General features: G+C 42.4%; 1 protein-coding gene across 1 annotated transcript in view; it reads left to right on the top strand.

Annotated features, from left to right (window-relative positions):
• KIF5B (kinesin family member 5B) overlaps positions 1–16,762 on the top strand; it is a 96,264-nt gene that overhangs the window by 35,114 nt on the left and 44,388 nt on the right. Inside the window, exons 2-7 of the mRNA XM_089668686.1 lie at positions 248–335; positions 8,827–8,900; positions 9,009–9,113; positions 12,673–12,721; positions 14,364–14,419; positions 14,549–14,636. Coding sequence (XP_089524812.1) covers positions 248–335; positions 8,827–8,900; positions 9,009–9,113; positions 12,673–12,721; positions 14,364–14,419; positions 14,549–14,636 — 460 coding nt within the window. The remainder of the gene's footprint in view (positions 1–247; positions 336–8,826; positions 8,901–9,008; positions 9,114–12,672; positions 12,722–14,363; positions 14,420–14,548; positions 14,637–16,762) is intronic.

The raw sequence follows: 16,762 nt of genomic DNA, 5'->3' as shown, positions 1-16,762 counted from the left end.
GCTTGTCCCCTGACTTTTATTGGAATAGTCACGTCTGAACCTTTTTGCAGTGGTGTTGTGCTTCAATTTATGTTTTTGTTATAGTAACCTGTATCGGGACACTGCAATGTAGTCTCTCCTCTATAACTAGCACTTGTGTCAGGATGGCATGCCTTTATCCATACCACTATATCCATTACTATGACCTGTCCACTATAACCTCCATGCTGATGTGACTTTATTTATTTTTTTTTCCCCCCTGATATAGACCAAACCTTATGTCTTTGACCGAGTATTCCAATCAAACACATCTCAAGAACAAGTTTACAATGCCTGTGCTAAAGCAATTGTTAAAGGTAAGAATGGTTTTGGTTAACTCTTAAAACATAATAAAGATGTGCTTTTATTAGTTAAAAGAGCTAAATTCCTTCGTGTCATAACTAAAGAAATCTTTAGCCTCAATATTTAGTTCTTGTCCATTTAGCTCCCATACACACCAGAAGCTGTGTCAAAACATCTACTGGCGTATGGTGACATGACAGGTGTTCTGTGCAATAAATAAATAAATATATATATATGTGTATATGTGTGTATATATATATATATATATATATATATATATATGTGTATATATATATGTGTGTATATATATATATGTATGTATATGTATGTGTATATATATATGTGTGTATGTATATGTGTATATATATATATATATATATATATATATATATATATATATATAAATTTTTTTTTTTTTTTTTCCCTTTTAATATCTTTATATCATGGGACATAGAGCAGCTTTAGTAACTCTTGCTACCAGGGATATGTGCCACCTACAGGTGATTGGACACTGGTAGGAAAAGACTGGAATTCCTCTCCTTGATGTAACCCCTGCCATGTAGGAGAGGCTTCAGGTTTTTTTTTTTTTTGCCATTGTCTGAAGGCAGTGGTCACTGTTGCTTTTTTTCTGCATAATTTCCCAGACTTTTAATGGTTCCAACAGGGGTCAGGAGACTGGTTCTATCTGGATCCATTCTAATCGCTCAGAGGAAAGGTACCTGGGCCTCGCAATGGTCCAAGAGGCATAAGAGAGGAGGCTGCAGTTGTTAGACTTCCTGACGTCCTTACTCTCCAGCACTTTTTGGTCTTCGGATTTGTGGATGCCTTTGCCATCGCTTGAGACAGGAAAATCTTTCTCCCCCTTTCTTGGAAGGTGCTTACAATGGTCACCAACTTAGCGGGCTGAGGAGGAGTCTTGGATTACTTTTCTGTTCAAGGACTTGGTGACTTGGTCACATCAGCAAGGTCTCCCTATAGGAGTTCAGTCCAATAAAAAAAAATTTCTGGGGCAGTGGGCTCTTTAACCAGAGGTGTTTGAGAAGAGCTGTCGATGGGGGGGACAAACTGGGTTTTTGGACCTTCTGGCATCCAGGTTCATTGCAAACCTTGACCTTGTTCATTTCCAGGACCAGGGATCCTAAGCGTTTGTGATGGATGTTCTGGGGACACTATGGGAATGGTCTGCTTTGACTTGCACCTTTCCTCCACTACTGCTTTTCCTGCATCTAAAATATATATATGAAAACCTGAGAGCAATTCTAAATTACCTCAAAAAATTATTTGAAAATGAAAAGCCACCCACACCTACACATACTCGTACAGATGTGCAAATGACAAAAAAATTCAATTAATGTGCCACGCTTTTCTTAATCATCCATAATGCCAAATAAAATATCATGAAAAATCCCAGTATGAAGTGGGTAATAAAGAAATATATAATAAACAGTGTGCACAATAACTATAAACTAATGAAGTCCATCTCCACAGCTTTGATTCTTTCATTTCAAAATGACTTGTGCCGTATAAATCTTCCTTTTATCATATATGGTGTACCTCCACCAACACTGACACCAGTTGTGCTCTCACCTGGGATTTTTGACCTCACAATTAAGTTTGGTTAAAAATGGCTTGTGTCCTTTAAATGGACATATATTGGTGGTATGACTTCTACCAAGACTCTCCTTCACTGTTGATTCAGCTCCTTCCTTCTCCTCCACTCAGCGAGCATATAAAAAATACATAGGGAAACCAATAACGCTTTATTTAAAAACTGACATTTTACTAAAATATGCAATAGCCACTCACATGGTACAGGTGCTTCATTACACTCAATATTGCACGCACAAGTCAATAATGTAAAAATGTAGCTGACACCCTCTGGCTGTACAAGTTCTCACTGGTCCGTGAGCTCTTTAGAGCGGGTCAGCTGACCGCAAGCATCATTATGTCACCAAGCCCCTCCCCTTACATCACAACATGTCGGTAGACAGTCTTTGGGTTCATCCAAATTTTTAACAGGTGGATGTTAGAGCCGCTGTGAAGGCCTATTCTGATTGCAGTGGTTCTTTCCTGTTTCTGCTTTTTTTTTTTTTATTTGGGGGGGGGGGGGCTTGTTGCCATGGTGTTGCCCTCCACTCACTTAGGTGTTTTGGGACATCCGTGATAGATAACTAAAGCTGCTCTGTGTCCCATGCTGTACTATAAAAAAAAATTGAATTTTTGACTTCCATGTAAAATCCGTTTCTTGGAGTACATTATGGAAGACAAATCTCTCCCCATCACTATATCGCTTGCAAGCTACTATGTAAATACCAATAAAAATTCTATACAGAAGAGCGAGAATACCAGCAGCTATGCACCACATATGACTTCTTGTCCTTGTATGACTCCTTGTCCAAGCATGATATCCTAAATAGTGCTGCATTGATAAATCAGTGGATTTAGATTCCTCTCAATCCTGTACTGAACTCATAATAATACAATCGGTGACTGTGAATAATATATGCACAAACTATATAAATATATATGAATAAATATTGTGTATCCATATTCAAAATAAAAAATTGCATATAAACTTCAAAACCTGTTGATATGCCAAATATTATTTCCATCTCCGTGCGCCACTAACCACCACCAGGTGTACTCTCACCTCAGTATTTTGACCTCCCACTAAGTGTTCGGTCATAAAGCACATGTGCCTCCTTTTAACCACTTGCCCTCCAGAGGATTTATCCCCCTCCTGACCAGGCCATTTTTTGCGTTACGGCGCTGTTGTACTTTAACTGACAATTGCATGGCCATGCAACACTGCATCCAAATTAAATTTATGTCTTCCCCCATGAATAGAGCTTTTTTTTTTTTTTTTTGGTGGTATTTGATTGCCTGTGCATTTTTTTTTTTTTTGTTTTTTTTTTGCGCCATGAAAAGACAATTTTGAGAAAAAAAACTATTTTTGACCTTTTGCTATTAAACATGTCCAGTAAAAAAATTTTAAAAATCCAATTTCGTCATTAATTTAGGCCAAAATATATTCTGCTACATGTCTTTGCTAAAAAAAAAAAAAAAAATCCCAATAAGTGTAAATTAATTGGTTTACATGAAAGTTATAGCATTTACAAATGGCGGTTTATATACTGGGATTTTTTTAATTTTAGCTGGTAATGGCGGCAATCAGCGACTTATAGCGGAACTGCAGAGGGCATTTTGACACTGGGGGAAACTGTTGTCAATGACATCCCCAGTCACACCAATACAGTGATCTGTGCTAAAATAAAGCACTGACACTGTACTAATGGCACTGGGCAGGAAGGGGATAACATGAGAGGCGATCAAAGGGTTAACTGCGTGCTGTTTAAATGTAAGCTGTGTTTGTGCTTTCAGTTGTAAGCACACTGCTTTGTATGGCTGTGCTATGCAGAGCCATACAAAGCAACCTGCCGGAGCTGACGGGAGAGGACTGTATTGTTTACAGTTCTCTCCCCCTGTCGGTAATGCTCAACGATCACTGGGAGCTGGTGAGTACTCCCCGTCTGGGACCCAGTGATTGACAGCCAAGGCCGTGAATAGTGGGGCAGGTAGGGTGTGCAAAATCACGTGTGTGTATGAGATAGATATAGATATATATACACATACATACACACAGTGGGGCAAAAAAGTATTTAGTCAGCCACCAATTGTGCAAGTTCTCCCACTTAAAAAGATGAGAGGCCTGTAATTGGCATCATAGGTAGACCTCAACTATGAGAGACAAAATGAGAAAAAAATCCAGACAATCACATTGGCTGATTTGGAAAGAATTTATTTGCAAATTATGGTGGAAAATAAGTATTTGGTCACCTACAAACAAGCAAGATTTCTGGCTCTCACAGACCTGTACCTTCTTCTTTAAGAGGCTCCTCTGTCCTGCACTCATTACATGTATCAATGGCACCTGTTTGAACTTGTTATCAGTATAAAAGACACCTGTCCACAACCTCAAACAGTCACACTCCAAACTCCACTATGGTGAAGACAAAAGAGCTGTCGAAGGACACCAGAAACAAAATTGTAGACCTGCACCAGGCTGGGAAGACTGAATCTGCAATAGGCAAGCAGCTTGGTGTGAACCAATCAACTGTGGGAGCAATAATTAGAAAATGGAAGACATACAAGACCACTGATAATCTCCCTCGATTTGGGGCGCCACGCAAGATCTCAACCCGTGGGGTCAAAATGATCACAGGAACGGTGAGCAAAAATCCCAGGACCACACAGGGGGACCTAGTGAATGACCTGCAGAGAGCTGGGACCAACATAACAGGCTACCATCAGTAACACACTACGCCGCCAGGGACTCAGATCCTGCAGTGCCAGACGTGTCCCCCTGCTTAAGCCAGTACATGTCCGGGCCCATCTGAAGTTTGCTAGAGAGCATTTGGATGATCCAGAAGAGGATTGGGAGAATGTCATGTGATCAGATAAAACCAAAATAGAACTGTTTGGTAGAAACACAACTCGTCATGTTTGGAGGAGAGAGAATGCTGAGTTGCATCCAAAGAACACCATACCTACTGTGAAGCATGGGGGTGGCAACATCATGCTTTGGGGCTGTTTCTCCGCAAAGGAACCAGGACGACTAATCCATGTACAGGACAGAATGAATGGGGCCATGTATCGTGAGATTTTGAGTGCAAACCTCCTTACATCAGCAAGGGCATTGAAGATGAAACGTGGCTGGGATCATTGTCATGTTGGAAGACCCAAACATACCGCCTGGGCAACGAAAGAGTGGCTTCGTAAGAAGCATTTCAAGGTCCTGGAGTAGCCTAGCCAGTCTTCAGATCTCAACCCCATAGAAAACCTTTGGAGGGAGTTGAAAGTCCGTGTTGCCCAGTGACAGCCCCAAAACATCACTGCTCTAGAGGAGATCTGCATGGAGGAATGGGCCAACATACCAGCAACAGTGTGCCAACCTTGTGAAGACTTACAGGAAACGTTTGACCTCTGTCATTGCCAACAAAGGATATATAACAAAGCAAATTATTTCTTTCCAAATCAGCCAATGTGATTGTCTGGATTTTTTTTCTCATTTTGTCTCTCATAGTTGAGGTCTACCTATGATGCCAATTACAGGCCTCTCTCATCTTTTTAAGTGGGAGAACTTGCACAGTTGGCGGCGGACTAAATACTTTTTTGCCCCACTGTGTGTGTGTGTGTGTGTGTGTGTGTGTGTATGTATATGTATATATATATATATATATATATATATATATATATATATATATATATATATATATATATATATATATATATAAAATGTGTGTGAGATTTTGCGCACCCCTGCTGCCCTCAGTATATATGATACAGGGCGGCGGGAAAGTGGTTAATGGACTATGGTCACCACTCCACATTATGCTCAGAGATAGTTATGATGCTCCTCTGCTCCACAACATGCAAGTGAAAATATTTGCATGTAAATGAAAAAGATATAACCATGGAAATTAAATACTAAAGATAGTGCTTTAAAACCTTAATTGTTTCCTAAAACCATATAAAATGTCACTCACATTGCACAGGTGCTAAAGCACACCAAATATATCCAGCCTTATTTATAACTGTAGCAACATTGTGCAAATGGTGCTATATGAAAATTTACACTTGCCATATCAAGATCGAACGTGGTGACGTCATCCAAGCCCTGCTCCAACGCGTTTCGTCACAGGGCACGTGACTTCCTCGAGGACTTCTAATAATCATATTTATATAGTATGTACATATATTATTCACAGTCACTAATTTGTATTATTTTGAGTTCTGTATAGGATCGGGAGGAGTCTAAATCCACTCATTTATCAGCACAGCACTATTTGGGATATAAAGTAAAAAAAATCTAATTTTCATTCAGTTCTATTGGCTGCAGTGCAATGCAATGAATTGCGCTACACTACTATTTTTTTTAGTGCACATCACAGCAGACATTCTAGTGAAACAGAATGATTTTCATCTTGTTGTATGTAGTTAACTTGACAGATACCTCTACTAGAATGAAGGATCGGGAAAGCTTTTTGCACGTTATCCGTGTCACTTTTGTTTTTAAAACCATTTTTACTGTAGCATACTTTACTCTGTTAATCTAAGTAAACATCAAAGCTCAGGAAGTTCAAAGATTTGTACATTTTTATATGTGGATCTAATGTGGTCACAGCATTGTGCTATTAGAATTTTCGACCTTCTGTAGCACTGCATGTTAAAGAGATTTAACTTGTATTATTGAATTTTCATTGTGAGAGCAGCGGTATTGAAGTTTTGATGTCTTGCATGTTGGTGCACAAGTACATTTTATGGCATGCTTTATACATTTAGCACACATCAAAAATGTTTATTACATCAAAAAAAGAAATGTCTACTTACGGATGAAACTTAGTGGTAAAATGTATACTATTACAGCAGTAACTGGTGAAATATTAGGTGATAACAGTGGAAATGTTATGGTCATATGACAAAAGCCTTGAAACCTATTTACCATGCCCTGGAATAAAAGATGCAACAAAATAAAATGATCTGGGCAGCACAGATGAAGTTCAGAATTTTTTTTAGATGTGACGTTGGTCAGCGATAGCAGGGGACAATATCCTCAGCTTTGCGTTTCTTCAGTGTGTAATTGATGTGAGCATGGGGATCCTTCGTTTTTTTTTTTTCTTTTCTTTTTTTTTTTTCCTTTCTTTTATATTAATAAAGGGGTATTGTTATCTGCCCTGGGGGTCTTGAAACTTGAGAGAGCGCTGCAATCCTTATTTAAAGCAAGTCTGTCCCTCTTTTGGTGAAAACTGGCAATCCCAAGCAATTAGTACTCAATTTTTTGTACAAATAAAGTACGCTAATTCACAAAAAATGCAAGGATAAATAAAAAAATATATAAATTCATAAATATAAACCTAAGTCCAGCCACCATAACAGTGATAGTCCAATATCAACTTAATGTCAATCTTGAAAACAAACACCCATGTGCAAATCCGACACCAGATGAAATGAATACACTCACCAGAGCTATATGCTGATTATATTATAAACCAGCATGATAGCATTTTGTTCTGGGAGCGATGATCTGCAGGATATCCCAGTAGAGGAACAGCAACCAATAGTGATCCAATCAGCACATATGGAACAGCTAAGCAGCAAATGATCTTCCAATAACATGGGCAAAGCTCGAGGAATAAGAAGAGATATGATGGTGCAATACATTTAAAACCAGTAAAATTTTATTAGTAAAGTACTGCACTCACAAAGAAGGTGTCTAGCCGACACCAGCAATGACAGCCTCTATAATGCCACATCCACAAGGGAAAAACCAAGGGACGAACCTCCTGCGCCGCGATCAACACAGCCGACAGCTGGGAGGAACATTCCAACGTCACATCCACTAGGCCATTGCTGGTGTCGGCTAGACACCTTCTTTGTGAGTGCAATACTTTACTAATAATTTTTTACTGGTTTTAAAAGTACTGCACCATCATATCTCTTCTTATTCCTCGAGCTTTGCCCATGTTATTGGAAGATCATTTGCTGCTTAGCTGTTCCATATATGCTGATTGGATCACTATTGGTTGCTGTTCCTCTACTGGGATATCCTGCAGATCATCGCTCCCAGAGCAAAATGCTATCATGCTGGTTTATAATATAATCAGCATATAGCTCTGGTGAGTGTATTCATTTCATCTGGTGTCGGATTTGCACATGGGTGTTTGTTTTCAAGATTGACATTGAAGTTGATATTGGACTATCACTGTTATGGTGGCTGGACTTATGTTTATATTTATGAATTTATTTATATTTTTATTATTTATCCTTGCATTCTTTGTGAATAATTAGCGCACTTTTTATTTGTACACTATTTTACCTTTTTTGGTTAGAGGTGCTGCTTATTATTTGATTTATTTTGTATTTTCTGTGGCGCTTCTTATCTGCTACACAGTACTCAATTTTTGCTTGTTCTGCTACCCTCACTACTGAACTTTACTGCTGAAAGAGCTTCAGGCCCGGTTCTGATGTGCAGGATTTGCAGCGAATTCTGTGCGTTTCCTGCACCGTATCAGAACCACATTCCGTGTGGTGGGATGCTAACGCACCCCCAAAACAGTTTGCAAAATGCAGTGCGATTGGCTTAATCGGATCACATGGGTATGAACATCCATGCGATTCGATTCCAGTGCAGGAAAAAAAGGTACTGCACCTTTCCTGCGGGTGTGATTTGAGCCATACAAAATGAATGGCTCAAATGGCACTGCAAAAGAATCGCATGTGATTTGAACAAGAATGTGGTGCAATTTCTGTCCAAATCATTTGCGGGTTCCCGCACTGCATCAGTGTGAACCTGATCACAGGGCTTAGCACAGTTCCGAGTTTCTCTGCTTGATTTGCTGGGATTGCGTTCCACCTTTCAAAATAGCAATAAAGTTGCTTTAAGAGGCTTTTCAGAATGGGGAATGTCAGTTTGCCTGCAATAATATCTAATGCTTTTTCCTTCAGATGTACTCGAGGGATACAATGGTACAATATTTGCTTATGGACAGACATCATCTGGAAAGACCCACACCATGGAGGTAAAAAAAAAACAAAAAAAAACGTGTATGCAGTTTGCAGCTTTATGTGATATTGTATTACTGTGGTGATAAGAATGGTTTGTTTTATTTATTTTTTTTTATACTTAGGGAAAATTACATGATCCAGATGGAATGGGGATTATTCCTAGAATAGTGCAAGATATATTTAACTACATTTATTCAATGGATGAAAACCTGGAGTTTCATATAAAGGTAAGCCAAAACACAGCATAAGATAAAGTGCCTTAAAGTTGTGTCCTCTACAGTCTGAAAGCACAAAAGTGGCATCTCCTCCCCAACCCCCCCCCTCCTTTTCTTTTTCTGCTCTGTAGATTGTATTGCTTTAACCCCTTCCCGCCGACCCCTCCTGGCCCTTTAGGAGCATTTAATTGCTGGTAGACGGAGGCGGGCATTTTGGCCATGTGACCGATGTAATTGGCTGTCACAGAGGTCAGATGATCAGAAAGGTCCCGATCGCTATAAAGCATCGGGGAGCTTTCCAGTCCTCGCCGGTGTCTGTGCCGGCAGCATGCAGGGTGCACACTCTCAGGACAGGGAGTTGTTTTACATAGGGCTGCATATATGAGGACTCTGTGTTAAAGCCCACCCTCCGAGAGGACGCATACATGCGCCACACCGGCAATAAAAGGTTAATATTGCCATGTGGAATTATGCACTACTGCCAAGTCTTCTACCCTCAGTTCAACCTTTTTTCAGAACTAAAGTCAGTTTTGCCCGCATTAAAGGGTAGCTGTACTTTCATTAGCAAGGCCTTTGTGTAGATCACAGACATGACGTGGGCTGGCATTAGTAGATTATGTACCATATAGCCAAAACTATTTGGACACCCTTCAGGTTGAGTTCATGTTTCCAGTGAAGGATAGTGTTGATGCTGTAGCATACAGTACAAATACAATTTAGTCTTACTGTACACTTCTAAAATTGTGGTAACAGTCAAGGGGAGGCTTTTTCCTGTTCTAATATGAATTTGCCCCTGTGCACCAAGCCAGCTCCACAAAGACAGAATTTGACAGGGTAGGTGTTGAGGAGCTCGTTAAGTTGGGAGCCATGTCTTTATTATGTAGCGTCAGTAATTGAACTCCAAAATGCTCTTTTGGCTGAAGGGGCGAACATTTCCACGTCACAAACCAAAATCTTAAAGAAAGCCTTTCCAGAGGATTGGAAGCCATTATAGATGCAAATGGAAGGGGCAACTCCTTATTACTGTGCATGGTTTTAGAATGAGATGTCCAACTAGCTCACATACAGTCAGGTCAATAAATATTGGGACATCGACACAATTCTAACATTTTTGGCTCTATACACCACCACAATGGATTTGAAATGATACGAACAAGATGTGCTTTAACTGCAGACTGTCAGCTTTAATTTGAGGGTATTTACATCCAAATCAGGTGAACGGTGTAGGAATTACAACAGTTTGCATATGTGCCTCCCACTTATTAAGGAACCAAAAGTAATGGGACAGAATAATAATCATAAATCAAACTTTCACTTTTTAATACTTGGTTACAAATCCTTTGCAGTCAATGACAGCCTGAAGTCTGGAATGCATAGACATCACCAGCGCTGGGTTTCATCCCTGGTGATGCTCTGCCAGGCCTCTACTGCAACTGTCTTCAGTTCCTGCTTGTTCTTGGGGCATTTTCCCTTCAGTTTTGTCTTCAGCAAGTGAAATGCATGCTCAATCGGATTCAGGTCAGGTGATTGACTTGGTCATTGCATAACATTCCACTTTTTTCCCTTAAAAAACTCTTTGGTTGCTTTTGCAGTATGCTTTGGGTCATTGTCCATCTGCACTGTGAAGCGGCGTCCAATGAGTTGTGAAGCATTTGGCTGAATATGAGCAGATAATATTGCCCGAAACACTTCAGAATTCATCCTGCTGCTTTTGTCAGCAGTCAATCATCAATAAATACAAGAGAACCAGTTCCATTGGCAGCCATACATGCCCACGCCATGACAGTACCACCACCATGCTTCACTGATGAGGTGGTATGCTTAGGATCATGAGCAGTTCCTTTCCTTCTCCATACTCTTCTCTTCCCATCACTCTGGTACAAGTTGATCTTGGTCTCATCTGTCCATAGGATGTTGTTCCAGAACTTTGAAGGCTTTTTTAGATGTCGTTTGGCAAACTCTAATCTGGCTTTCCTGTTTTTGAGGCTCACCAATGGTTTACATCTTGTGGTGAACCTTCTGTATTCACTCTGGTGAAGTCTTCTCTTGATTATTGACTTTGACACACATACACCTACCTCCTGGAGAGTGTTCTTGATCTGGCCAACTGTTGTGAAGGGTCTTTTCTTCACCAGGGAAAGAATTCTTCGGTCATCCACCACAGTTGTTTTCTGTGGTCTTCCGGGTCTTTTGGTGTTGCTGAGCTCACCGGTGCGTTCCTTCTTTTTAAGAATGTTCCAAACAGTTGTTTTGGCCATGCCTAATGTTTCTGTTATCTCTCTGATGGGTTTGTTTTGTTTTTTCAGCCTAATGATGGCTTGCTTCACTGATGGTGACAGCTCTTTGGATCTCATCTTGAGAGTTGACAGCAACAGATTCCAAATGCAAATAGCACACTTGAAATGAACTCTGGACCTTTTATCTGCTCATTGTAATTGGGATAATGAGGGAATAACACACACCTGGCCATGGAACAGCTGAGAATCCAATTGTCCCATTACTTTTGGTCCCTTAATAAGTGGGAGGCACATATGCAAACTGTTGTAATTCCTACACCGTTCACCTAATTTGGATGTAAATACCCTCAAATTAAAGCTGACAGTCTGCAGTTAAAGCACATCTTGTTTGTTTCATTTCAAATCCATTGTGGTGGTGTATAGAGCCAAAAATGTTAGAATTGTGTCGATGTCCCAATATTTATGGACCTGACTGTAGGTGTGACAATTAGGTGTCCACATACTGTTGGCCTTCAAACACTAAGTTAAGCTTTAAAAAGAAAAAAGAAAAATGCATGGAGCCTGCAAAGTATTGCACCCATTTTTAGTGGATCACAGGCACATACCTCTGTGCTGGCTTTTAGTTACTGAGCTTCAGGAAGAGTCAGTGGATTGAGTGCTCTGATCAGCACACTCATCATCCATTGAGAACTAGAATTCCATCTACCACAGTGGCAGGTGGGACTTGGAGTTCCTTCCCAGATCTCTGTGAAGGAATTACAGGCTGTGTGAGTGGAACTCTCTCCGCTGTCATAGGTGTTGGGGGGGGGGGGGGGGTGAAGGTTGGGGTGCATAGAAACATGGTACACCCTAAATATGGGTGTACCATACTGCTAAAGGTGGAGATAGCCTTTAAAATGCTGATATGCCCACCATACTGTTTGCTTCCCAACTCTTTTTCTGAATATATCTGCTGTGTCTACAACATTCATCCAAATAGTTGTGATCTTTCTCAGGCCAGACCCTAGTGGATAATGGCCATATTGAGGCAGACCCCGCCTATCTGACTGCAGGTTGTGAGTATACCAAGATCTGTCCAAAGAAGAAGCAGTTCAGGGAATTATATTCAAAGCTGATACCAGGGTCTTCAAGGTGCTAATATAATTATTTAAAGATGGCTGATCTCTGCCCAATCTAAATGCAGGCTTTGCTAAAGAAAGTAAAGCTATCTAATGAGTAAAGGGGCAACCTGTTGTTTAATAGCCTAGGCAAAAAAACCATTATTAAAAAAAAAAAAAAAAAATTACAGTGAAGTATGTTTATATAAGTACTCATAAGTGGTTTGTTTTGTTTAGGTGTCATATTTTGAAATCTATCTAGACAAGATAAGAGATCTGTTGGATGGTAAGTTTTATATGCAGATAGCCTATTAACTCACATGTGGTGCATGCATGTGGTGGAATGTTGTATTGTGGCACAGCCACTTGCAGTCTGCATTGGGGGTCATGTGTGATAGGGTAAAAACACATGGGCACATGTGGGACAAAGCCTCAAAACCTTGTCAGTCTATAAACAGGAAGTATCTGAACAAAGACCTACATGGCAGGATCATAAGTAATTCATAAAAGCTGCAGAATTAAAAAGATCAAAAATCACTTTTTTAAAAAAAAAAAAAAAAAAAATACATTAGCAAGTTAGTGTATCTGAACCCCAAATAAAATTTTTATTATTTAAGCTTGCTGGTCCCTAGATGTGCAGGCTGCATTTTTAGGCTTGTTTTTCACCTACTAATCCTGTGAATAATGCTTCCTGTCCCTCTGTAGGTAAACTCATTTCTCCACTGTATTTATGGAGGCATACGTGGTTGCCACCCAGGATAGACTTGGGGTTAGGTTGCCAACTTAGTGACATGGGGAATGGGCTCCACCAACTCGACAACAGACTGCTGAATTATGGCCACAGTTTTCAAGCCCAAAACTAAGAAAAAGTCAAATGTGGTTTCCCAAGGGCTCCGATATCAGGCTTCAAGTTAGCTGGCAAAATGAAGTTTGCCATAATGTTTTCTCAGAACTGTCTTGTTGCTTCACTGCCCCAGGAGGAAGGGGCCACAGTGACAGTCAGATGGTACTCAGGTATCCAGGCTCTCTTGTGTAGCATGCCATGACTTCCTGTGGGGATCAAAAGAGAAGAGGTTTTAAAGTGTTACTAAACCCCTGACCCTGCATTCACTATATCTGGTCTCCCACAGTACACAGAACATGGAAGTGTAATTATTTCAGTAAATATAAACTGCTAAATACCTTTTCTCATCAGCAGTTAGAGAAATCTTGTTACTTCTATCAGTGTCCAGCCGAGCATTGGTTAAAGCTTGTAGGAGTTTTCCTTTTTCCCTAGGAGGATGCAGAACCCCTGACCTCTGTCTGGACAGTGCTGATTGGCCCTGTGCTGATCATATGCGCACTCCCAAGAAAAGAAAAAAAAACCTTTCTAGCAATACAAACCAAACTGAGCATGTGCAGAGTGAATCAACACAATATGTCTTATCGGTAGATGAGGGGGACACTGGAAGAAGGGGAGGATCAGAGAAGTCAGGATCAAACAGCGTTTTTACACAATGCAGAGGATTAACCCCTTAGGTTCCACAGTGAATAAAACACGCATGCTTTACTGCATATACAGACTGATTTTCCTGTTGTGGGTTTAGTAATACTTTAAGGAAGACTTGACAACTCTGGCGTTGTAAACACCCCTTATATGTGACTTACCAGTCTTAGGACAGATGATTTTTTTTTTCTATTAAAAAAAGGCCGGAATGTGGGCAAATGTTACTGTCCTTAACAAGCCTCCAGACAATGATTGTCTTGTCTTTCTGATTGGCAGTGTGCAATGCTAAGTTCTCTTAGGGAATCAGAAGCTGTTAGGTTTTCCCATGAAGCCTTGAGACTTGCCTCTGAAACTGCTGTGCACAATCCTTGACTGAGATGGTACCTGTGCAGAGACTATGCTGCTAATGTACGCATTCAAATTTCTCCATCTTTTATTTCAGTGTCGAAAACAAATCTGTCTGTTCATGAAGACAAAAACAGAGTTCCGTATGTAAAGGTGGGTCTTATAATTATTTGCTGTGAAAACTGTATATGAGTGTGTGTATATACACACCCATATTTCTGTATTATGTATTCATACTGTGTGTTTAATTTCTACTTTAATAAGTTTCTATTTCCTCTGTAGGGTTGTACTGAGCGGTTCGTTTGTAGTCCTGAAGAAGTCATGGATACTATAGATGACGGAAAATCTAACAGACATGTAGCTGTGACAAGTATGTTGCACATGCCCCTTTTAAACTGGAATAGTCCTGGGAGATTTCAGAGCTGCTGTTACTGCTTTTTTTTTTCCTGGGTCTTCACTGTCTTTTCACAGTTTATTCTACTATATCAGTGATGGCGAACCCGTGGCACGCGTGCCACAGCCGGCACGCCGAGCCTTATCTGTGGGCACGCCAGGAGAATCCAGCGGTGCGCTGTCTTCCCGGCTGTAGTGTGCGTGACAGCCGGGTCCCAAGTGCGCATGCACAAGAAGCAGTGCTCCTTGTGAATGGTAAGGCGGTACCTGGGACACATGACAGATCCCAGAAGCCGCCGGACCAATCACAAAGCGCAGCGCTTCTCGCGCATGCGCACTGGGCATCCGGCTGTCCGACGAGCGCCCACACTACAGAAGCCGGGAAGACAGCGCGCGGCTGGATCGAGGAACAGGTAAGATAAAAAAAAAAACTCTGCGGAAGTAAGAGCGGGTACCTGTCAAATTCAGGTACCCGCTCCCCCTCCCTCCCCAAAGGTCAGCAGTCATCTCTGTACTGTCCGCAGTCTCTGATCATCCCTGTGCTGTCCGCAGTCTCTGGTCATCCCTGTGCTGTCCGCAGTCTCTGGTCATCCCTGTGCTGTCCGCAGTCTCTGGTCATCCCTGTGCTGTCCGCAGTCTCTGGTCATCCCTGTGCTGTCCGCAGTCTCTGGTCATCCCTGTGCTGTCCGCAGTCTCTGGTCATCCCTGTGCTGTCCGCAGTCTCTGGTCATCCCTGTGCTGTCCGCAGTCTCTGGTCATCCCTGTGCTGTCCGCAGTCTCTGGTCATCCCTGTGCTGTCCGCAGTCTCTGGTCATCCCTGTGCTGTCCGCAGTCTCTGGTCATCCCTGTGCTGTCCGCAGTCTCTGGTCATCCCTGTGCTGTCCGCAGTCTCTGGTCATCCCTGTGCTGTCCGCAGTCTCTGGTCATCCCTGTGCTGTCCGCAGTCTCTGGTCATCCCTGTGCTGTCCGCAGTCTCTGGTCATCCCTGTGCTGTCCGCAGTCTCTGGTCATCCCTGTGCTGTCCGCAGTCTCTGGTCATCCCTGTGCTGTCCGCAGTCTCTGGTCATCCCTGTGCTGTCCGCAGTCTCTGGTCATCCCTGTGCTGTCCGCAGTCTCTGGTCATCCCTGTGCTGTCCGCAGTCTCTGGTCATCCCTGTGCTGTCCGCAGTCTCTGGTCATCCCTGTGCTGTCCGCAGTCTCTGGTCATCCCTGTGCTGTCCGCAGTCTCTGGTCATCCCTGTGCTGTCCGCAGTCTCTGGTCATCCCTGTGCTGTCCGCAGTCTCTGGTCATCCCTGTGCTGTCCGCAGTCTCTGGTCATCCCTGTGCTGTCCGCAGTCTCTGGTCATCCCTGTGCTGTCCGCAGTCTCTGGTCATCCCTGTGCTGTCCGCAGTCTCTGGTCATCCCTGTGCTGTCCGCAGTCTCTGGTCATCCCTGTGCTGTCCGCAGTCTCTGGTCATCCCTGTGCTGTCCGCAGTCTCTGGTCATCCCTGTGCTGTCCGCAGTCTCTGGTCATCCCTGTGCTGTCCGCAGTCTCTGGTCATCCCTGTGCTGTCCGCAGTCTCTGGTCATCCCTGTACTGTGTCCGCAGTCTCTGGTCATCCCTGTACTTTGTCCGCAGTCTCTGGTCATCTCCTGTACTGTCTGCAGTCTCTGGTCATCGCCTGTACTGTGTCCGCAGTCTCTGGTCATCTCCTGTACTGTCCGCAGTCTCTGGTCATCCCTGTACTGTCCGCAGTCTCTGGTCATCCCTGTACTGTCCGCAGTCTCTGGTCATCCCTGTACTGTGTCCGCAGTCTCTGGTCATCCCTGTACTGTGTCCGCAGTCTCTGGTCATCTCCTGTACTGTGTCCGCAGTCTCTGGTCATCCCTGTACTGTCCGCAGTCTCTGGTCATCCCTGTACTGTGTCTGCAGTCTCTGGTCATCCCTGTACTGTGTCTGCAGTCTCTGGTCATCCCTGTACTGTGTCTGCAGTCTCTGGTCATCCCTGTACTGTGTCTGCAGTCTCTGGTCATCCCTGTACTGTGTCCGCAGTCTCTGGTCATCCCTGTACTGTGTCCGCAGTCTCTGGTCATCCCTGTACTGTGTCCGCAGTCTCTGGTC

The sequence above is a fragment of the Staurois parvus genome, unplaced genomic scaffold (genome assembly GCF_062004578.1).
Source record: "Staurois parvus isolate SC_StPar_1 unplaced genomic scaffold, SC_StPar_1.0 ptg000061l, whole genome shotgun sequence".
Classification (NCBI taxonomy): domain Eukaryota; kingdom Metazoa; phylum Chordata; class Amphibia; order Anura; family Ranidae; genus Staurois; species Staurois parvus.
The sequence above is the reverse complement of the archived record's forward strand: the minus strand, read 5'-3'. Positions and strand labels throughout refer to the sequence as shown.